The sequence below is a fragment of the Hemiscyllium ocellatum genome, chromosome 46 (assembly GCF_020745735.1).
Source record: "Hemiscyllium ocellatum isolate sHemOce1 chromosome 46, sHemOce1.pat.X.cur, whole genome shotgun sequence".
NCBI lineage: Eukaryota > Metazoa > Chordata > Chondrichthyes > Orectolobiformes > Hemiscylliidae > Hemiscyllium > Hemiscyllium ocellatum.
This window is the reverse complement of record NC_083446.1, coordinates 13,231,765-13,255,284: the sequence shown is the minus strand read 5'-3', so window position 1 is coordinate 13,255,284 and position 23,520 is coordinate 13,231,765. Positions and strand designations below refer to the sequence as shown.

General features: G+C 44.5%; 1 protein-coding gene across 2 annotated transcripts; it reads right to left on the bottom strand.

The window, feature by feature from the left end:
- Positions 1 to 814: 814 nt before the first annotated feature.
- Positions 815 to 10,945, bottom strand: LOC132836258 (zinc finger protein 239-like). Of its 2 annotated transcripts, XM_060855616.1 has the most exons (4): positions 10,880 to 10,945; positions 8,997 to 9,186; positions 3,550 to 3,656; positions 815 to 1,919 (listed from the first exon to the last, which is right to left on the bottom strand). In XM_060855616.1, the coding sequence occupies exon 4, from the start codon at positions 1,809 to 1,811 to the stop codon at positions 921 to 923; it is 891 nt and encodes a 296-aa protein (XP_060711599.1). In that variant the 5' UTR covers positions 1,812 to 1,919; positions 3,550 to 3,656; positions 8,997 to 9,186; positions 10,880 to 10,945; the 3' UTR covers positions 815 to 920. The 2 variants fall into 2 exon arrangements, with proteins under 2 accessions (XP_060711599.1, XP_060711600.1); XM_060855617.1 differs by lacking the exon at positions 8,997 to 9,186 and having other exon boundaries at positions 10,880 to 10,920.
- Positions 10,946 to 23,520: the final 12,575 nt, after the last annotated feature.

The window sequence follows — 23,520 nt, the reverse complement described above, 5'->3', positions numbered from 1 at the left end:
ACATCTTATGGAGAGATAGAGAATCATAGAATCACTACAGTGTGGAAAGAGGCCATTTGCCCAACAAGTCCACACCAACCCTCTGAAGAGTAACCCACCTTGACCCATTCCACTACCCTATGATTCTACATTTCCCTCTGACTAATGTATCTAACCTGCACATCCCTGAACACTAGGGGCAATTTTGCATGGCCAATTCAGCTAATCTGCACATCATCGTATTTATGGGAGGAAACCAGAGCACCTGGAGGAAACCCACTCAGACACAGGGAGAATGTGCAAACTCCACACAGACAGTCCCCCAAGGCTGGAATCGAACTCGGGTCCCTGATGTTGAGAGATGGAGTGCTTTGGGCAGGGAACTACACAGCAGAGACTTCAACAGCTCAAAGTATATCCACAAATTTTGCACAATTCAAATTTTGATTGCTGCACCAAGGTCAGGGTTAGAAAAGTAACTTAGACAGGAAGTGGTGGAGGCTGGTACAATTGCAACATTTAAAGAGCATTTGGATGGGTATATGAATAGGGAGGGTTTGGAAGGATATGGGCTGGATGCTGGCAGGTGGGACCAGGTTGGGTCGGGATATCTGCTCGGCCTGGACAAGTTGGACTGAAGGATCTGTTTCCATGCTGTACATCTTACATTCCGTGTTCAATCTTAATAACAAAGAAGCTCCATAAACCTCTTGTTGGAGGCAAGAATGGAGGAAAAAGTCAAGAAAACAAGCCCACTAAAAAAAACTAACTTTTGATACAGATATTAAAAAGATTCAGTACACAGCATTTAACACAAAATTACTTTATTTGACTTCTATGCAGAATACTAACACCTATAACTGGACTGGAGTTTGTTAACATCAGCAAAAACAGATCCCAACAAACAGTTCATTCAGGATACAACTATCCGCAAAATCCCATCACGGCATCTTCTTGTGGACTCGCTGGTGTTTCAGCAGGTGGGATGATGTAGTAAATCTCTTCCCACATTCAGAGCAATTGAACGGCTTCTCTCCAGTGTGAATTCGCTGATGAATCAGCAAGTCAGATGATTGGGTGAATCCCTTTCCACACTCAGAGCAGGTAAATGGTCTCTCCCTAGTGTGAACTCGCTGGTGTGTGAATAGCTGGGTTGACTGACTGAATCCTTTTCCACACTCAGAGCAGATGAACGGCCTCTCTCCAGTGTGAACTCGCTGGTGTATATTGAGTTCAGATGACAGCCAGAACCCAGTCCCACACTGAGAGCACCTGAAGGGTCTCTCATCAGTGTGAACACGTTGATGGGACATCAGTTCCCCGGAGCTTTTATAACACTTCTCACAATCTGGACATTTATAAGGTCTCTCCCCAGTGTGAACTCGCTCATGTCTTAATACGTGGGATAACTGAGTGAACCCCTTCCCACACATGGAGCAGATGAATGGCCTCACCCCTGTATGAATTCGCTGATGCACAGTGAGTTGGAATGATCCCCTGAACCCAGTCCCACATTGAGAGCACCTGAAAGGTCTCTCATTGGTATGAACACGATAATGAGACTTCAGGTCCCCAGAGCTTTTGTAGCATTTGTCACAATCTGGGCACTTAAAAGGTCTTTCCCCACTGTGCACTCGTTGGTGTGCCATCAGCTGAGATAATCGAGCAAATCCCTTCCCACATATAGAGCAGGTTAACGGCCTCTCCCCTGTGTGAGTATATTGATGAGTGTCCAGCTCAGGTTGGTAACTGAATCCCTCCTCTCTGACACCACACTTCAACAGTTGCTCCTCGGTGTGACTGCACTGGTGAATAGTGTTATTTTCTTCCATGTTCAAAATTCTATGGCATTTAAGGTTACATTCAATTGAATGACTCAAATATCTTGATGGGATGTTTGATTCAAGACTCCCAACTGCAAATTGTCCCTGTTCAAAATCCTGTGAAATTGACATAACAGAAAGAAGGAGTGAGAGAGAACCCACCAAAACACAAGGGCATGTTGTGAAATGGGGCTGAATGAATCTGGTAGGTTGAGGCTGCACAAGGAAAACAAAATCACTGTGAAAGCTGCTTTTCAGAAGAAAAAAAATCACAACTCTCATTCAGTTGAGTGAGAGCACCTGAAAGCCAATGTGAACACCACCACCACCAAGTTCCCTCCAAATCACACAACATCCTGACATGTCTGACATCGACTACTGGATTAGCAGACATTTTCTACCTGTAAATATTGGGAAGATCAAAGTCTCAATCTCAGTAACAAACAGTTGGGAGGTCATGTTGCGGCTGTACAAGACATTGGTTAGGCCACTATTGGAATATTGCGTGCAATTCTGGTCTCCTTCCTATCGGAAAGATGTTGTGAAACTTGAAAGGGTTCGGAAAAGATTTACAAGGATATTGCCAGGGTTGGAGGACCTGAGCTATAGGCTGAGGCTATTTTCCCTGGAGCTTCGGAGGCTGAGGGGTGACCTTATAGAAGTTTACAAAATTATGAGGGGCATGGATACGATAAATAGGCAAAGTCTTTTCCCTGGGGTCGGGGAATCCAGAACTAGAGGGCATAGGTTTAGGGTGAGAGGGGTAAGATATAAAAGAGGCCTAAGGGGCAACTTTTTCTCGCAGAGGGTGGTACATGTATGGAATGAGCTGCCAGAGGATGTGGTGGAAGCTGGTACAATTGCAACATTTAAGAGGCATTTGGATGGGTATATGAATAGGAAGGGTTTGGAGCGAAATGGGCCGGGTGCTGGCAGGTGGGACTAGATTGGGTTGGGATATTTAGTCGGCATGGAGGGGTTGGACCTAAGGGTCTGTTTCCATGATGTACATCTCTATGACTCTATGACCATTTCTGAGCCAGCAACTCCATTCCTCTCAGAGGCTGAACTAGACTGTTCACATTGTGGCTCCCAATGACCTTGTCTGTACTAAATATTGGCTGCTGAAAGAACTGCAGCTCAGGATCGATGAGCTGGAGTCTGACCTTCAAACATTTCGACACATCAGGGTTACCTGGATGCTGTGTTTCAGGAGACAGTCACACCCTCAGACTGACTAACGCAAATTTTGCCAGTGGTCAGGGACAGGAGGGCGTGGCTCTGAGTGAGGCACATGGAGGGATCCAAGAAGTAGAGTTGCAGGAGCCTCAGACCCTATCCTTGTCCAACAGATTCAAGAGTTTTGCTCCCTGTGTGGATGGGAATGGGGACTGCAGGGAGGATGAGCCGACTGACTGCAGCACCTGGTTGCAGGAAGCCATTCAAGTGGTGGGGGGAGAAGATAAATGTTGTTGTAATTGGTGACACTACAGTTAGAGGCACAGACACTGTTCTCTCTGACCAGGATAAAGAGTCCCAATGGTTGTGCTGCCTACCTGGTGCTTGGATTCAGAATATCTCATCTGGGCTGCACAGGAACTTGGAGTGGCTTGGTGTCAAACACTGCTTTGTAAAACCCATGTGAAATGCCTTAGAAAATATTATTCCATTAAAAGTCTGATAAAAATACAATTTAGTTGTTGACCTGCTGATCCTTCATCTTAATGAAAGTCCTGTAATTCCTTACCCTACAGCACTATGGCAGCACCCTCACCACATGGATTGCAGTGACTTAAGATAATCAAACATCATCTTCTCCACGAGTAACTGTGGATGGGCAGTATCTGCTGGTAACTGTGGAGAGATAAACAAGATTAACACTCCAAGTGCAGAATGAATTGCAGGAAATAAAAAAAAAATGCAGAATTTTGCAGCCAAATGGAATATAGCACAGTCAAAACAATGCCTGACTATGAAAATAGACGTCTGCGGTGATGCATTTTGTGAGGTCAAATGCCAGAGGAAAGTACAGGTATACAGTAAATTTGATTTGATTTGAGGATCTTGGGATGCAAGTCCATAGTCCCCTGAAAGTTACAACACAAAAGTGGATAAAGTAGTGAAGGAGGTGTGTGGCAGGGAAAGCATTGAGGATAAAAGTTGGCAAGTCATGTTGCAGCTATACAAAACTTTTGTTAGGCCTCGTTTGGAGTATTGTGTACAGTTCTGGTTGCCACACCATGGGAAGGAAGTGGGGGCTTTAGAAACTGCAAAAGAGGTTTACCTGGATGTTGTCTGCATTAGAATGTCTTTGCTACCAAAGGAGAGGTTGAACAAACTTGGAGTTAACGTTTCGAGTCCGGTGATGCTTTCTCAGAACAGTTCTGAAGAAGAGTCACTGGACCCAAAATGTTAACTCTGATTTCTCTTCACAGATGCTGCCAGACCTGCTGAGCTTTACCAGCAACCTGGTTCTCGTTTGTGTTGGACAAACTTGGATTGTTTTTGCCAGTGTCAGAGACTGAAGGTCAATTTAATATAAATATATAAAATTATGTGAGGCATGAATAGGGTATTTAATCAGTCTTTTCCCAGGATAGAAATGTCAAATATTAGGAGGCATAGGTTTAAGGAGAGAGGGGGAAAGTTTAAAGATAGAGTCAGAGAGATGTACAGGACGGAATCAGACCCTTTGGACCAACTCGTCCATGGCGACCAGATATCCCAACCTAATCTAGTCCCACTTGCCTTTTTGTACGAGCCTCCACCACATCCTCTGGCAGCTCATTCCATACACGTACCACTGTGTGTGAAAAAGCTGCCCCTTGGGTCCCTTTTTTATCTTTCCCCTCTCACCCTAAACCTATGCCCTCTAGTTCTGGACTCAGCCCACCTCAGGGAAAAGACTTTGTCTATTTAACCTATCCAAGACCCTCAATTTTGTAAACCTCGTTAAGGTCACCCCCTCAGCCTCCGACACTCCAGAGAAAATAGCCTCAGCCAATTCAGCCTCTTCCTATAGCTCAAATCCTCGAACAATACAACATCCTTGTAAATCTTTTTGGAATCCTTTGAAGTTTCACAACATCCTTCCGATAGTAAGAACCAGAATTGCATGCAATATTCCAAAAGTGGCCTAATCAATGTCCTTATTAGCCGCAACATGACCTCCCAACTCCTGTACTCAATACTCTGACCAATAAGGGAAAGCATACCAAATACCTTCTACACTATCCTATCTACCTCAGACTGTACTTTCAAGGAATTATGAACCTGCATCTAAGGTCTTTGTTCAGCAGCACTCCCTAGGACCTTACCACTAATTGTTTAAGTTCTGTTATGATTAGATTAGATTACTTACAGTGTGGAAACAGGCCCTTTGGCCCAACAAGTCCACACCGACCCGCCGAAGCACAACCCACCCATACCCCTTACCTAATACTATGGGCAATTTAGCATGGCCAATTCACCTGACCCGCACATCTTTGGACTGTGGGAGGAAACCCACGCAGACACGGGGAGAACGTGCAAACTCCACACAGTCAGTCGCCTGAGGCGGAAATTGAACCCAGGTCCCTGGTGCTGAGAGGCAGCAGTGCTAACCACTGTGCCACCGTGCTGCCCTGCAGCACCTCGCATTCATCTAAATTAAACTTCATCTGCCACTCCTCAGCCCACTGGCCCATCTGATCAAGATCCCATTGTAATCTGAGGTAACCTCCTTTGCTGTCCACTACCCCTCCAATTTTGATGTCACCTGCAAACTTACTAAACGTACCTATGTTCACATCCAAATCATTTATATAAATGACGAAAAGTAGTGGACCCAGCACCTATCCTTATGACACTCCACTGGTCACAGGCTCCAGTCTGAAAAACAACCCTCCATCACCACCCTGTGTCTACCTTTGAGCCAGTTCTGTATCCAAATGGCTAGTTCTCCCTGTAATCCAGATCTCACCTTGCGAACCAGTCTCCCATGGGGAACCTTGTCAAATGCCTTACTGAAGTCCATTTGGATCACGTCCACCAATCTGCTCTCACCAATCCTTTGTTACTTCTTCAAAAAAAATTCAATCAAGTTTGTGAGACATGATTTCCCACACACAAAGCCATGCTGACTATCCCTAATCAATCCTTGACTTTCAAAATACACATAAATCCTGTCCCTCAGGATTCCCTCCAACAACTTGCCCACCACCGACGTCAGGCTCACTGGTCTGTAATTCCCTGGCTTGTCCTTACCACTTTTCTTAAACAGTGGCACCACGTTAGCCAACCTCCTTCACAAGATGTGTGACGCACAGTTTTTTTTTGTCCCCACACAAAAGGGTGATAGATGCCTGGAACATGCTTAAGAGCAGTGATAGTAGATATGATAGGAACATTTAAGAGGCATTTAGACATGTGAACTGGCAGGAAATGGAGTGATACAGACCATGTGCAGGTAGACGAGATTAGTGTAGAGTGGCATCGGGTTGGTGCAGACATTGTGGCCAAAAGAGCCTGTTCCTTTACTGTACTGTCCTACACTCGTACAATGGGAAAACAAATCTGGTACACCAGCAGTTGTCAGGGGATGCATAGCAAGAGAAACCTCATTTATACAAGATCAGCAGAATTAATGGTGAAATACTGAACAGAATTAAAATACATCCATTATTAGACGTAGATCAGGCAGAGGTGACCAGGAATGAAAAACTTGAAACAGAGCAACAGATGGACATAAATTCAGAAGTACAGCAAAGAGATTACACAAGCTCTGGAGATATGGAACATGTCACAGATAACAGAGCCTACTGACAAACGCTCTAAACTGAAGATGAATGGACAAAGGATTTGCATCTGAAAGAATTTGAATATTTAAATATCTTGCTGCAGTCTACTGCAGGAAAGGATTCAGAAGCCCTGGAGTCAGAACTCAGTTGAAGAAACAGCTCAAAGAATGCAGTGATATCATTGTGCAGCTGTTGGTGCATGAAGTAGTCACTTGAAGAATCACGCAATGCCATCACACAACACATCAACACAGACCATCTGGGTCTGCACAAGCCCATGATCAGCAAACAACATGAAGGGTGGGAAGTTTCCTTGAAAGGATGCAGTAGAGATATATCAGCAGGGCTTGAACAATTTTAGTTCCAAGATTAGGTTGAGGAATCTGAGACTGGGAGAAAGTGAGGACTGCAGATGCTGGAGATCAGAGCTGAAAAATGTGTTGTTGGAAAAGTTCTTCAGGAAAGGCGTATGCCTGAAACGTCGATTCTCCTGCTCCTTTGATGCTGCCTGACCTGCTGCGCTTTTCCAGCAACACATTTTTCAAATCGGAGACTGTCTTTCTTCAAGGAAAGGAGGTGCAGGGGAGATTTGATAGAGGCATGAGATGTTAAAGGGTTAATTTGCTCTGCTGACATGTAAGAAATTCGATGTTCTGGGGAAGGGGTGTTTTTCTGATAATGGTACTCTGTTTTAAGGAATAACCTAACCACATGTTGTTTCTAGAAATAATCTAATTTTGGTACTTTGTCTTTAGCTGGCATGTGACTATGGGGTAGCATCAGCGGGATGGTGTTTTGTCTGCATCACTGACTGCGATGTAAAACCCTGCATAATGGGAGGACGGTTCCCTTATTCAGAGAGCCTCGCTTGACACACTCCACAAACATTGCGAAGAGCGTTAAGTGATCCTCCAAAAGCTGGTACTTGCCGAAATAAATCGTGGCTGTTCACAGAAGTTGATGTATTGCAGTTACTACAAGCGTGTAAGAATCTCGAGAAGGAAAATTAACAGGTGTGCAAATGTTTGAATTTTTGGATGACATGGATTCAGAAAACATTGTAGCTAATCATAAAAGGATTACAGAGACATTTCAAGGACTCAGGCAATACCTTTGGTCTGTAGAGGCAGTGACTACCTTTCACAGCAAGGCATCATTTGATCAAGCATGAATTCAAGGAGCCCTCAAAAAACAAGATTCAGTGAGAATCAAGTGAAACTCTGTGCTGCTAGTAGCTAGCAAATGAGAAGACAATCACTGTTGGAGGTCAGCAGTTTCAACTGCAGACATTTTTAAATTAACCTGTTCAGAGATGTTATTACTCACCCCTAGCACAGCTGCGACTTAAACTCGGGCCTCCTACTTCAGACATATGGATACTACCACTGAACTACAAGAGCTGGAGGTGTTCATTAGTGTAGTCATTATGACACACCTCTGGAGTAGGTGAGACTTGAATCTAGGCCCAGTGGCCTGGAATTAAAGACCCTGTCACTGTGCTACAAGTCCTTATGCCAGGAAAGGTCACTTTTCAATCTAATTATCTTCAGCTACTTCATTAATGACTTTCCCTCCATCAAAAAATCAGATGTCAACATGCTTGCAGAATAGGCAACTCTTCAGATACTGAAGCATTCTATGTCCAAATGCAGCAGGCCTGGACAATATTCTGGTTTGGGCTTACAAATGGCAAGTAACACTGTGCTACTCAACCTGTCAGACAATGATCATATCCATTGAGAGAATCTAACCATTCCCCATGACAATCAATCAATGGCTTTTCCATCACTAAATTCCCAAATTATTAACATCCTGGGGTTACCACTGACCAGACAATGAACTAGATTAGCCACATAAACACTGGTGACAAGAGGAGGACAGCAGCAAGGATTCCTGCAGCAAGTAACTCACCTCTTGACTCCCCAAATCCTTATCTACAAGGCAGAAGTTAGGAGTATGATGGCATCCTCCCATTTGCCCTGAATGGTTGTCTCTCCAACAATACTCCCAAAGCTTGACACCACCCAGGACAAAGCAGCTCGCTTGATTAAGATTACATCCACATTCAGTCCCTCCACCAACAACTTAATAACAACAATGTGTACCATCAATGTGTATCTCTACCTGCAAGTTCCCCACTAAGCCTGAGGACTGAGGTGAAGAGAAATATTTTCACTCAGAGTGGTGAGTTTGCAGAATTCTGTGCCACAGAAAGCAGTTGAGGTCAAAACATAGAACACTTTCAAAAAGGAGTTAGCTGTAGCTTTTAGAGCTAAAGGGATCAAAGGGTATGGGGATAAAGCACAAACCAGGTACTGTATTGGATGATCAATAACAGTTATTTTGATTGAGAGCAGGATTGAATGGCTGAATGGCCTGTTCCTGCTCCAATCTTTTACATTTCTAAGCCACTCACCATTCTGACTTGGAACTATGTTGCATTTCCTTCACCAACGCTGGGACCAAATCCTGGAACTCCTGTGCAGCATTGTTGGTGCACCCCATAACTATTGGACAGCAGTGGTTCTGCAAGACAACTCACTACCACTATCTCAAGGAAAACCAGGGATGGGCAATAAAAGGATTGGCAGCTAACCCCACATCCCCTGAAAGAGTAAAATAAATTTTAATGCTCACACGTAACTCTAATGTCTACTTCCAGATTATTTGAGTAACAATGGCAACTAAATATGATGCATATGTCAGGTTTGTTGCATGTCAATTCTTCCCTTCTAACCCCTGTAAAAGCAATTCATAAAATTGATCCCAATCAGTCCAGAATAGGTATACCCAACATTCTCTCCTGATGTTTCCGGGCCCACAATTTGAATACTGTGAATGGTTTTGGTCCCCTTATTCAAGAAAAAATAAACTGGCATTGGATGCAGTCCACAGAACTTCAACTAGGTTGAACCCAGATATGGAGGAATTTTAATTTTAAGAGCGGTTGAGTAGATTGGACTTATGCTCATTCCAGTTTAGAAGAATGAGGGGACACCTTATCGTAACATGTAGATTTTTAAGAGAGCTTGACTTTAACTTCATGAGATGGTGGGAATCTAATACTTAACATCTGCAAGGATCATAGAGTCAGACACCTTTATAACATTTACAACATGTTTAGATAAGAACCATACAAGGCTATGAGACAAGACCTGGAAAATGAGTTTAAGAATTAGGTTGTTTTAAAAACAAACTAGCATTGACTTGATGGGTCATTTTCTGTGCTGTTGACCTCTGTAACAAGGTGATAGGAAGAGATCACGAGAGTCTGCAACCAGAAGACAATCTTGTCACCCATTTAAGACAGTGGAGGTGGAACTTCTGCTCTCACAGCATTGAGAGCTAGGGAAACTATTTATGGTAGAAAGCTGCTAAGGCTGGGTCATTAAGAAAACTCAAGGTTGAGAGAGAGAGAGAGAGACTTTTTAATTGGTAAGGAATATTAAGAGTCTGGCAAAATAGTTGGATTTGAAAATCATGAGATCAAGCACAATTTCATTGAATGACAGAGTGGACTCAATGGACCAAATGGTCTACTTCTGCTCCGCCATCTCCCGGAGCATACTCCATGAAGGCCCACCTCATAGAATCCCTACAGTGTGGAAACAAGCCATTCGACCCAATGACTCACTGCTTTGCCTATGCCTAAAACCCTCTATTTTTTCCTAGCCAATCCACCTTAAGCTTCTCACCTATGGGCAATTTAGCATGGCCAATTCACCTGACCTGCCATCTTTGGACCGTGGGAGGAAACCAGAGCACCCAGAGGAAACCCATGCAGACACAGGGAGAATGTGGAAACTCCACACAGATCACCCAAGGCTGGAAATGAACCAGGGTCTCTGGCACTGTGAGGCAGCAGTGCTAATCACTGAGTCACCGCCCACAAAGGACGGAAAGGGATAACTGGCACAGAAGCTTAGGAGTACTGGTAGCCTGTGTGGACCGAGGAATGAGTTTGTGTCTCAATTTCAATGTGGCTCTGTCTCAGAATACCCCCCGGGTCACGTGGTCACAGGGGCCGGACACGCCCAATCTGATATCATTGGGATGTGTCGCGCATGCGCACCGCTCAAACCTCCCCCTCATCGCTCTCTCCTCTCCGACCCCCAGAGATATTGGCCATTCGCTGGGCCCCTTGTCTCCCGCGGGCAGCGTGCATCTGTTTGCCGCTCGGCCTAGGCCGATAGGCCCTCTAATGCGGTTTGAGACGTGCACTGGACATTTATGAATGTTTCCCGCTGAGCCAAAGAGCCGAACGATGACCTCCCCTTCTCCCGCCCCTCCCCGCCTTACCGCCCGCCGATCTGACAAACTAACGTCTCTCCACGGCCAGACCTCACAACGCGCATGCTCGAAACACCCACCTGTTGTCAATGCGCATGTTTCGGTAGACAATAGGGCTCAGGTGATTGTCGGCGCCTCCCGACCAATAGCAATAGGGGGCTGAACCGGAGCATGGGATGCGTTACAGGTATACCAACCAATCGGAGTGAATGAGGGGCGGGGTTGAGTTGGATTCATTTCCCCATTGGCCAAAACCCTCACTTGTCTGGAAATCTGACTTGTGTCAGACCTTGGGGGTAAAGTGGGCTTTTCGGTTTGTGGGGCTGAAGCAAACGTTCCAATATTTGTTACCGAAACAGTGGAACATGATGAGATAATGCACAAACAATTCAAGGGCTGATTTAAAGAGATACTTAGTAACACATTCACTACCAAAACCAGAAATTGCTGGAAAAACTCAGCAGGAAAACAATTTCAGAAGAATGGTTCTGAAGATTGGCCTCTGGATTAATGATCTAGAGATAATGCCACTCTGCCATCACATTCCCTGAATTTACTGTCCCTGATGTTGCAAAGGTTGGGACTGGCCTCGTTGCTGTGGAATGCTCTGAGTAGTCGAACCATTCTGTATCACCTGTCCTTCATGGAGACATTTGCAAAGAGAAACTCCTTTCACCACAAGTCCATCAGGAAGTTGTCAGCATGACATCAAGTTTTTTGAGATGACGAGACATCAAGTTTTTTGAGATGACGAAGATGATGAGTGAAAAACAATTGATATTGCCTACGTGGTCTTCAGTAAAGGTCCCTCATGGCAGACTGGTAGAAAAGGTGGTCATGTGGTATCAAGGATGATCTGGCAAGATGGATACAGAACTGGCTTAGTGATAGGAGACAGAGTGTAGCGGTAGAACGAAATGCTGTGACTAGTGGTTTTCCACAGGGATCAGTGCTGGTGCATTTGCTGTTTGTGATCTACATAAATGATTTGAGAAAAATGCAGCTGGACTAATTAGTAAGTTTGTGGATGATACAAAGATTGGTAGAGTTGCAGATAGTGAGAAGGATTGTCAGAGGATACAGCAAGATATGTATCAATTGGAGGCATGGGCAGAAAAATGGCAGATGGAGTTTAATTCAAATAAATGTGAGGTAATGTATTTTGGAAGTTCAACTACAGGTGGAAATTATACAGCAACTGCCAAAATCCGTAGGAGTATTGATATGAGTGCAGTTCCACAGATCACTGAATGTGGCAGTGTAGGTGGATAAGGTAGCAAGAAAGGTCTATGGCATACTTGCCTTCATTGGAAGGGGCATTGAGTATCAGGATAGACAAGTTATGCTGCAACTTTATAGAACTTTAGTTTGGCCATACTTGGAATAGTGCGTATAGGTGTGGTCACTACAATACCAGAAGATGTGAATGCTTTGGAGAGGGTACAGAAAAGGTTTATTAGAATGTTGCCTGGTATGGGGGATTTTAGCTATAACGAAAGGTTGGATAGACTGGGTTTGTTTTCACTGGAACACAGGAGGTTCAGGGACAACCGAATAGAAGTTTATAAGATTGTGAATAGCATGGATAGAGTAGAAAGTATGAGGTTTTTTTCCACAGACTGGATGGGTCAATTACGAAGGGACACGGGTTCAAGGTGCGAGGGGGGAAGTTTAAAAGAGATGTGCGAGATACGTTTTTCACACAAAGGGTGGTGAGTGGTTGGAACACATTGCCAGAGGAGGTGATAGAAACAGATACAATAGCAACATTCAAGAAACATCTGGACGAATACATGAATATATAGCGAATAGAGGGATATGGATCCTCTAAGTAAGGACAGTTTTAGTATGGAAGGGCAAAATATGGTGACGCAGGCTTGGAGGGCTGAAGGGCCTTTTCCAGTGCTGCATTGTCTTTTGTATGTAACATTTTTGAGACCCTGTGGAAAAAGGAGAGAGTGCCTAATCACCAGAACTTTCTAACAAGCACCAAGACATCGCCTGGTTGGGTAAGAAGGGCACCTCCCTATGAGATCTTTCTTGTATGCCCTACCACACATTGCCCATTAAGCAGCTGTGCAGGGGTTGAGACGATCATACATCTTCTTCTGGAATGTGCCTTTGCAAGAGAAGTTTGGAGAAAGATGGTCATCCTGAACAGCTCCATGATGCAGGACACATTGCTGTAATGCTTGTTGCCTGGGACGTACACCAAAAGCCACTCCCTCACCACCTGGAGGAAGAACGCCTCATCTTTCCCCTCAGAACACTTCAACCCCAGGGCATCAGTGTGGACTTCGCCAGTTTCCTCATTTTCCATCCCCCCACCCTACCCCAGTTCTAACCTTCCAGCTCAGCACCATCCTCATGACCTGCCCTACCTGCCAATCTTCCTTCCCACCTATCCTCTCCACCCTCCTCTCTGACCTATCACTTTCATCCCCACCCCCATCTACCTAATGTACACTTTGCTACCTTCTCCCCAGCCCCAACCCTCTCCCATTTATCTCTCCACCCTGGAGGCTCCCTGCCTTCATTCCTGATGAAGGGCTTTTGTCCGAAATTTTAGATTAGATTACTTACAGTGTGGAAACAGGCCCTTCGCCCCAACAAGTCCACACCAACCCGCCGAAGCGCAACCCATCCAGAACCATTCCCCTACATTTACCCCTTCACCTAACACTACGGGCAATTTAGCATGGCCAATTCACCTAACCTGCACATTTTTGGACTGTGGGAGGAAGCCGGAGCACCCGGAGGAAACCCACGCAGTTGCCTGAGGCGGAAATTGAACCCAGGTCTCTGGCGCTGTGAGGCAGCAGTGCTAACCACTGTGCCACCGTGCCACCCATATCGATTTTCCTGCTCCTCGAATGTTGCCTGACCTGCTGTGCTTTTCCAGCATTGCTCTGATCTAGATTCTGATTTCCAGCATCTGCAGTCCTCAATTTTGCCTAAAATATCGACGGCACCTACAGGACCATCAAATCGGTGAAAGACACTTTGGTCTCCCCAAAATTTATTGGTCTTCCAGAACAAGAATGTGACCTCGACCGAGTGTTGTAGACTGGTACGTTCCGAGATCCAGGACTACGTGCTGAGGGATGCACTGAAGCTTGTGGCTGCCACCATTGTGCAGTGGGGAAAGACCACTCTCTGACATCTTTCTGCTGAAGCTACATGGGGGGTCCGTTCAGTTATCAGACCCTTCTGGTGCCTCAAATGCATGTAAATACAGTCCTTTGCATAGAGTTAAACTCCAATGTTTGTTTGTTTCCTTGATATATTGTACAGAACCCAACTGTGTTTGTGACTATTTATATATACAATTATATTTTTTATGAATAAAGTATATGTTTTAAATTAAAAGGGGGAATTCTCCCAGGACAAGGTGGCCCACTGCACTCAGGTGTGCTGATGCCTGTGATGTCCCCAAATGTGGGGGAAGGAAAAGTTCCAAAGAGGTCTTGCTGAGTTTTTGAATTTGCTGGAAAAAAATCAGCTTTCTGGCAACATCCTATGAAGAGAAAGTGGAGTTAAAATTTATGATCCAATGAGCCTTCTTCAGAACCCTTCCACTGAAATTGTTTACCTGCTGAGATTTTCCAGCAATTTGTTCTTGTTTCTGATTTTCAACATCTGCAGTTCTTCAACTTTTATGTTACTCATCCCCTAACCTGTTCTTTCACAGGATGGGTGTATCACATACCTTTTAACTATCTTGATCAACAGCTGACCTCAGCCGGGTTTTGCAGTCTGTGTGAAGGCACTAACACTTGGGACAGCTGTCACCAAAAATGCAGTGGGAACAGACTGTTGTCTAAGATCTTTCTGCCAAAATATGACGATCATCTGTTCAGTTGTCAGACCCTCTCATTGCCTCAAAATGAACATAGTTTCCTGCATAAGAATAAAATGCTTTATTTGTGAAGCTCTGAGAAATGTTAAAATCCTAACATTTGTGTTTTTTTGTCTCTGCAAAGACTATATTGAACCAATTTAGAACCTTTGTACTTATACGTGATCTTTTGAATGAAGTGTAGTTTTGAAATTAAAAAAATCAAGAATCCATCTAATGTAATCTAAAATATATTCAGTGACCTTAGCACCACTTTTCACCATGCACAAGATTTCCCACACGCTAACAACATTCTGAGAGAAAAAAAAGTCTTCTTCATTTCCATCTTAAAAGATACCCCTTATTTTTAATCAATGTCTGGTCACCTTGTCTCTCCAATAAGGGGAAATATCCTTTCAGTATCCACCTGGATTGCATATTGCCCCCTTATTCTTCCAAATGACAATGGATACAAGCCCATCCTGTCCAACCCTTTCTCGTTAGCCTTCATGCTTATTATTAATCCCTTTAAATTACTTCTAATCTAATTATATCCATTCTTAACAGAAAGAACCAAAAGTATATATAGTGCCCTCAATTTAGTTTTACCAATGCCATTTGCAACTTCAGCAAACATCTTGTACAATCCACTCCATATGTAGAAAACAACATCTTTGTGTTTGAATCATAGACCTGTACTTCACAGAAGTAGGCCATTTGGCCCATTTATGTCTGTGCAAGTTGACAAAGATCTGACTACACAACCCTATTTTCCAGCCTTTGCCTCATAGCTCTGGAGGCCATGGAAATGCAAGTGGATATCCAAATGCTGCTCAGAAGAATTTCTGACTCAATCATGCTTTCAGGCAGTGAGTTCCACACTCCCACCAAATTTTCCTCAACTCTCGTCTTAACCTTCCACCTCTTAAACTTGTACCTACCTATCCATCTAATCTATGGTGCTCAGAATCTTATACATCTCCATTAGGTTCTTTCTCAACCATTAGATTAGGTTAGAATCCCTACAGTATGGAAACAGGCCCATCAGCCTAACATGTCCACACCGACCCTCCGAAAAGTAACCCACCCAAACCCTCTATTTACCCCCAGACTAATACAATGGTGCAATTTAGCATGGCCAATTCACCTGACCTGCACATCTTTGGATTATGGGAGGAAACCAGAGCACCCGAAGAAAACCCACGCAGGGGCAGGGAGAATGTGCAAACTCAACACAGACAGTCCCGAGGCTGGAATCGAACCTGGGTCCCTGGCGCTGTCAGGCAGCAGTGCTAACCACTGAGCCACTGTGCTTTGTTGCATCTAGGCAAACAACTCCAGCCTATCCAATCTTTCCACATAGCGGAGCCCCTCCAGCCCAGGTAACAACCTGGTGTACCTTTCTCTACAGTGCAATCACATTCTTCCGAAAAGGTGGTAGTCAGAACTGCACACAGTACTCCAGTTGTGACCCAACCAGTGTTTTATACAGTTCCAGCCTAATATTCTTGCTCTTGTATTCTGTGCCTCGGCTCATACCGGCAAGCATCCGTAACCACCTAAATTCTTAAGCCCCTTGTCTATCTATCCTGCTAACTCCAGCAATCTGGAGATACGCTCTGCTCCTTCTGCTCTTCAGTACTACCTTCCATGATATTCATGCTCAGAATTGAAACGTCTGGCACCAGAAAAGCACAACAGGTCATGCAGCATCTGAGGAGCGGGAGAATTGACGTTTCAGGCATAAGCCCTTCTTCAAAAATGTGGGGAGGAAGGGGGCTGATAGATACATAAGAGGGGGAGAATATGGCTGGGTGAAGATAACTGGGCAGGCAATAGGTAGATGCAGATGGTGAGGGGGGGTGATGGTGGTAGGTTGGAGCAGCAAGTGGAGCAGTTAGGTGGGAAGGAAGATTGGCAGGTAGGACAGGTGTTGAGGATGGTGCTGAGTTGGAGGATTGGATCTGGGATGAGTTGGGGGGGAGGGGAGATGAGGGAATTGGTGAAATTGACATTGATGCCATGTAGCTGAATGGTCCCAAGATGAAAGATTAAACATTCTTCCTCCAAGTGTCAGGTGGCTAGGATTTGGCAGTGTAGGAGGCCCAAGATTTGGCAGAGTGGGAGAGGGAGTTAAAGTGGTCCGTCACAGGGCAGTGAGGTTGTTTGTTGCATTTTCCAGAGATGTTCTCTGAAACGTTCCACAAGTTGGCATCCCCATTGTAGAGGAGACCACATCAAGAGCAGTGGACAGAGTAGATGAGGTATTTGGATGTGCAAGAAAATCTCTGCTAGATATGAAAGGATCCTTTGGGACCTTGGATGGAAAGGAAGAGGGAAGTGTGGGCACAGGTGTTACACCTCTTCTGGTGGCAAGGTAAGATGCCGGGAGCAGAGGGTGGGCTGGTGGGGGGAGTGGACCTAACGAGGGAGTTGCGAAGGGACTGGTCTCTGCAGAGGGGTGGGGAGGGAAAGATTTCTCTGGTGGTGGTGTCTGACTGTAGGTAGTGGAAATGGCAGAAAATAATGCACTCGATCTGGAGATGAGTGGGGTGGAAGGTGAGGACCAGGTAAATTCTATCCTTGTTGCTGCTGGAGGGATGGGGTTTGAGGGCAGAGACGCAGGAAGTGGAGGACATGTGCTAGAGAGAATTGTTGACCTTGCGGAAGGGGAAATTGCAGTCCTTGAAACAGGAGGCCATCTGGGATGTTCTGGAGTGGAATTTCTCCTCCTGGGAGCAGATACAGCAGATGCAGAGGAAGTGGGAGTATGGAATAGCATTTTTACAGGAGGGGGTGATGTGGTGTAGTCCAGGTAGCTATGGGAGTCTGTATGCACCAGGGCATCCAGATCTTTCTGTACTGTGGAGTTATGGGGATAGGGTGGGGAGCTGGGTCTGCGTGGGATACTCTACAAAGGGTTGATGTGGACACAATGGGTCGAATGGTTCTTTCCGTACTCTATTATTTAATCGCTGGAGGGAAAGCAGAGTTAACGTTTCAAGTCCATGACCCTTCTTCAGAACAACTGACAGCTGCCAGACCTGCTGAGTCTCTCCAGCAATTTCTATTTTCATTTGAGATTTCCAGCATGTGCAGTTTGTTGTCTTAGTATGAATAAATATTTCTTTTTGTTTGCGATTGTTGTATGTAAATCACGCCCTTCTAATCCCATGTAAAAGGACGTTCTGGCAGTTTGGTACAAATGCAGCTCCAGAAGTTTCTCATCCTTGTGTGGACAGCTGACACTGGGTGTTCCCAAAACCTAGTTAGAGACCAAAAAAAATCTGCAGTTGCTGGAATCTAAAATAGACAGGCAGGAGGTTGGAAGAACACAGTAAGCCAGGCAGCATCAGGAGGTGAAGTCAATGTTACGGGTATAACTCAGAATCGTAGAGATATACAGCACAGAACCAACTCATCCATGCCGACCAGATATCCCAACCCAATCTAGTCCCACCTGCCATCACCTGGCCCATATCCCTCTAAACTCTTCCTATTCATATACCCATTCAGTTGCCTTTTAAATATTGCAATTGTACCAGCCTCCGCCACTTCCCCAGCAGCTCATTCCGTACATACATTACCCTCTGTGTGAAAACATTTCCCCTTAGTCCCTTTCATATATTTCTGCTCTCATCCTGAACCTATGCCCTCTAGTTCTGGATTCCCCCACCCCAGGGAAAAGACCTTCTCTGTTTATCCTATCCAAGCCCCTCATGATGTTATAAACCTCAGCCTCTGACGCTCCAGGGAAAACAGCCCCAGCCTATTCAGCCTCTCCCTGTAGCTCAAATCCTCTGATCCTGGTAACATCCTTGCAAATATTTTCTGAACCCCTCCAAGTTTCATAACATCCTTCTGATAGGAAGAAGACCAGAATTATACGCAATATTCCAAAAGTGGCCTAACCAATGTCCTGTACAGCCGCAACATGATCTCCCAACTCTTACCAATAAAAGAAAGCATACCAAAAGCCTTCTTCACTATCCTATTTCCCTGCAACATTACTTTCAAGGAATTACAAAACTACACTCCAAGATTTCTTTGTTCAGCAACATTCCCTCAGACCTTACCAACTGCTTTTTCACAATGCAGCACTTCATGTTTATCTAAATTAAACTCAGTTTGCTACTCCTCAGCTCATTGGCCCATCTGATCAAGATCCCATTGTAATCTGAGGTAACCTCCTTCACTGTCCACTACATCTCCAATTTTGGTGTCATCTGCAAACTTACTAGCTATAAATCCTATGTTCACATCTAAATCATTTATACAAATGACAAAGAGCAGTGGTTCCAGCCCCAATCCCAGCACACCACTGGTCACAGGCCTCCAGTCTGAAAAGCAAGCCTCCACCACCATGTGTTCTACCCTCTAGCCAGTTCTGTATCCAAATGGCTAGTTTTCCGTGTATTCCATGAGATCTAACCTTGCTAACCAGTGTCCCATGAGGAACCTTGTCAAATTCTTCTTCAGGACTGTGGTGTGGGGGTGAGGGAGCTGCAGATAAAGGGAGTGTGGGAGAGAGTTTTTGGGTGGGGAGGGGGGCAGAGTGGTGAGGTAGTGATAGGTGAACACAGGTGGAAGTTACAGCCTGGTTGAACATACATGGAGGGTACTTCCCATCTCCCGACTCCTGTTCCAGCCCCTTCTCCTCCCTTCGATTCCACTTACGACCCTTCTTTCCTGCCAAACAGTGTGGTACTGGAAAAGCACAGCTGGTCAGGCAGCATCCGAGGTGCACAAGAGTCGACATTTCAAGCATAAGCTCTTCATCAGGAATGAAGATGAAGTGCTTATGCTTGAAACATCAATTCTCCTGCTCCTCGGATGCTGCCTGACCAGCTGTGCTTTTCCAGCACCACACTCCTCGACTCTGATCTGCAGAACTCACTTTTTCCCTTCTTTCCAGCCACCAACTGGATGTCATTCCTCTCAGCGACCAAGAAGGTCATACCCTCCACCTGTGTTCGACAGTGTGGTGCTGGAAAAGCACAGCAGGTCAGGCAGCATTCGAGGAGCAGGAAAGTCAACGTTTCAGGCAGAGGCCCTTGTTCAAGAATCACCTGTGTTCACCTATCACTGACTCACCATCCCGTCCCTCTCCCCTTTTACCTGTAGCTCTCCTCACCCCCAATCCTGAAGAAGGATCATACCCGAAACGTACGTGGATTTCTCCACCTCCTGATGCCTGCTATGTTCTTCTAAACTTCTGCTCATCTAGTCCTGAAACCTCCCAATTCCCATTCCCTCAAAGACCACCTCACTCTATGGACGTTCAAGCCACCTCCTCCTTCCGGGTCCAGCAGCCCCACTGCCCATGCTCCAATCACTGACTTGGCCTCGCCCCTCTTTCACTCTGATTGGTTCGAGGACCACTTGCTCCTGGGCGATCCACTGCCCCTTTCCTATTGGCCTCCGCACGTTGTCAATCACTCGGGAGCTAAGACATGTGTCGTGCAGATCCGAAGCGCTGGTCCACAGCGCGCATGTGCGGCCACTATCTTGGCTGTAGCTGCAGCCTAAGAACTATTTCAGAAATAATTTGTTTATCATCACTTGTAAAAAATTTTCTTAAAAGGATAAAACAAAACCCCACAATTTATTTGTATTTCAACCCGGGGAGGAGGGACACTGATTTCCAGATTTAAGTGAACAGAGTCCCAGGGGCAACTGTAATTCTCTGTTCAGAATTTCCCTCCTGGGCTAACAATGATGAATTTTTGGAAAGTCTCTTCAAAGAGCTTTCAGGATGGATCTCCATATGTGAATAAACATAAACTTTACATATCTTCCGTGTATGGCTGAGGCTTTGACGAAGCATCCAACCTGGAGTGACACGAGGACACCAGCACCATGGAGAAACCATGGAAATGTGAAGATTGTGGGAAAGGGTTTTATTACTCATCCCATCTGGAAATCCATCGTTGCACTCACACTGGGGAGAGGCCATTCACCTGTACGGTGTGCGGGAAGGGATTTGCTGGTCATCCAACTTTTGTTCACACCAGCAAGTTCACACTGAGGAGAAGCCATTCAGCTGCACAACCTGTGGACAGTGCTTCAGATCTTCAGATATGCTCACTGAACAAAAGCTATTTCACACTGGGTGGCAGAAACCATTCACTTGTGTTGTGTATGGGAAGAGATTCTCGCCATTGCTCGCCGTCCAGTCACACCACCATTTTCACACTAAGGAGAATCCATTTTGCTGCACCTCCTGCAGGAGGACATTCAATCGACCTCAAAGAACACCAATGCACCCACAGTGGTGAGAAGCCATTCCCCTGCTCTGTGTGTGGGATGGAATTCACTCAGCAGAGTGCAGAGTGAATTCACTCAGCAGAGTGCAGAACATCTGCAGAGACACCAGCGAATCCATAAGTGACCACAGAGCTTGGATTCTGCTGTTATTGCTGCTGTTAACCACATCCATGATTGATAAAGGTGATATTTGCATGTGATATCCTGGACGTGACACTGAGTTTGAGGGCTGCCCTTTAAAAAGGACTTTGAGTGATATTTCTCCTTAAATTGAGAACTCTCATCAGGACATCATTTACAATAAAATTATGTGGTTTTACTTCAATCCTAAGTTCCTCGTAGGTACAGAATCTTTAATTAGTCCCTGAAAGGTTCCTCGAATTAACATCTCCAATAAGAAAGTGCTAATTAACATGTGTTGACAACTTTTCAGGACTTGCACATTCCATCTAGTGGCATCTCTGTGGTGAAATTAAATTATTAAGGAACATGAAACAACATAGTGAATTGTTTTACAGGCACATCAATAAAAGTTTCATCCATTCACATTGTATTAATAAAGTTTGGAAGTCATTGATTTCAATCATTTGTAATCATTTGTAACAGTAGAAGCAACACTATTGGAACCACAGCAAAGACTGGTCTGAGACCTACTCCACAAGGATGAAATCTGTTATTGAAACAAAAATCAAAGTCTACCTGATGCACAACAGAAATCTAATAGCTAGCACATTGCATTCCCTTGAAAGGAGCCAGTCAGTTGTACAAAAGATAAAGAGATAAATGTGCAAATAAACACTGGGTCAACCATATTTAGAAATCCAAACTGTTTGTGACGGTGGAAATCTATGTGCTATGTATGATGGGATCAGAGGGCACTCAGTCCTACCATGATCAAAGTTTCCCCTGTGACAGAACACTTATGAACTGTACCCCCATGAGACAGACAACTTCTTATCTCCTCACAACTACATCAGCTTTCTGTCTTGGCTGAGTTGCAGAAGGACCCTTCATTACTTGAGCTGAAGCAGGCCATCAGTTGCTGAGGAAGGATGGAATCACAGCCAAACTGCCAAACGCTAAATGTCCCCTCAACTGCTGCACTTTCATGACAACCATCTTCTCTATGGAAGGTAAACTTTAAAGAGGACATAAGGAGGCTACATAAGGATGTGGATAGGTTAAATGAGTGGGCTAAGGTCTGGTAAATAGGGAATAATGTTGAAAAATGTGAAGTTGTCTATTTTGGCAAGAAAAATAGAAAAGTGTATTATCTATGTGTTGAGAGATTGCAGAACTCTGTCATGAAGAGGTAGCTGAGTGTCCCATTTCTTGGAGAATGATATTATTTAAATCTGTTTGAACATATTATAATACAACTCACTGCCCATCGCATCCTGTAGTGGGACATGAACCTGGTACTTCTTTTAAACAGTCAGGTAGGAACACAACCAGTGCATCATAGGCCCCTTTTAAATTAGCTTCAGTCGATCTGTTCGATATGTTATGTAACACCTCTAGGGCAGGCTGTACTGGAAATGGACCTTCTGGTTAGAACACAAGTAGACCAAGTAATTAGGAAAGTTAATAGAATATTATCATTGCTTCTGAGGGGAATTGATTTCAAAAGTAGGAAGGTTATCTTTCAATTGTAGAGATTTTTAATAATTTGATTTATTATTGTTGCATGTACCTAGGTGCATGCAATACAAGCATATCATACATACAAAGTGTACAAGGGTAATAGAACAGAGTGAGGAATACAATGTTACAGCTGCAGAGAAGGTGCTCATAGAGCGAGGTCAACATTAAATTTGAAATTTCAGAGGTCCATTCAGATATCTAATAACAGCATGGAGGAAGCTGTTCTTAAATCTGATGGTACATGTATTTAAGCTTTTGTATCTTCTGCCTGACAGAAGAGCTGGAAGAGATTATAACCAGGATGGGAGGGATCTTTGATTATGTTGGCTGCCTTTCTGAGGCAACAAGAGGTATTGATGGAGTCAATGGATAGAACATTGTCTTGGGTGATGGATTGGGCCGTGTTTACAACTCTGTGTAGTTTCTTACAGACCTGGGCATAGTAGTTGCCATACCAAGCTGTGATGCATTCGGAAAGAATACTTTCTATGATGCACCTATAAAAATCTTTTGTGAGAAAACCTAGAATAAGGGGGTCACTGTTTAGAATTAAGGGTCTTTCACTTACAATAGAGATTAGAAGATCTCATTTTGCAAAAGGATGTGAACCTTTGTAATTCCTTTCTTTAAAAGGCAGTGAGACTCATTGACTATATTTAAGGCAGAGGTAGATGTTTTCTTGGTAGTGGAAACGTGGAGGTAAGGTAACAATCCTCTCAGCCATAAAGAGAAAATGCTGGAAAATCTCAGCAGGTCTGGCGGCATCTGTAAGGAGAGAAAAGAGCTGACGTTTCGAATCTAACTGACCCTTTGTCAAAGCTTCGAACTCATATGTTTCTGGATGGTATGAGCTCCACATTTCAGGTGTGATTCAAAGACCATCACAATAGAATAACATAAA

What these genes read in the sequence shown, in the direction of transcription:
- LOC132836258 (XM_060855616.1), bottom strand. Translation starts at nt 1,811, where the DNA reads ATGGAAGAAAATAACACTATTCACCAGTGCAGTCACACCGAGGAGCAA.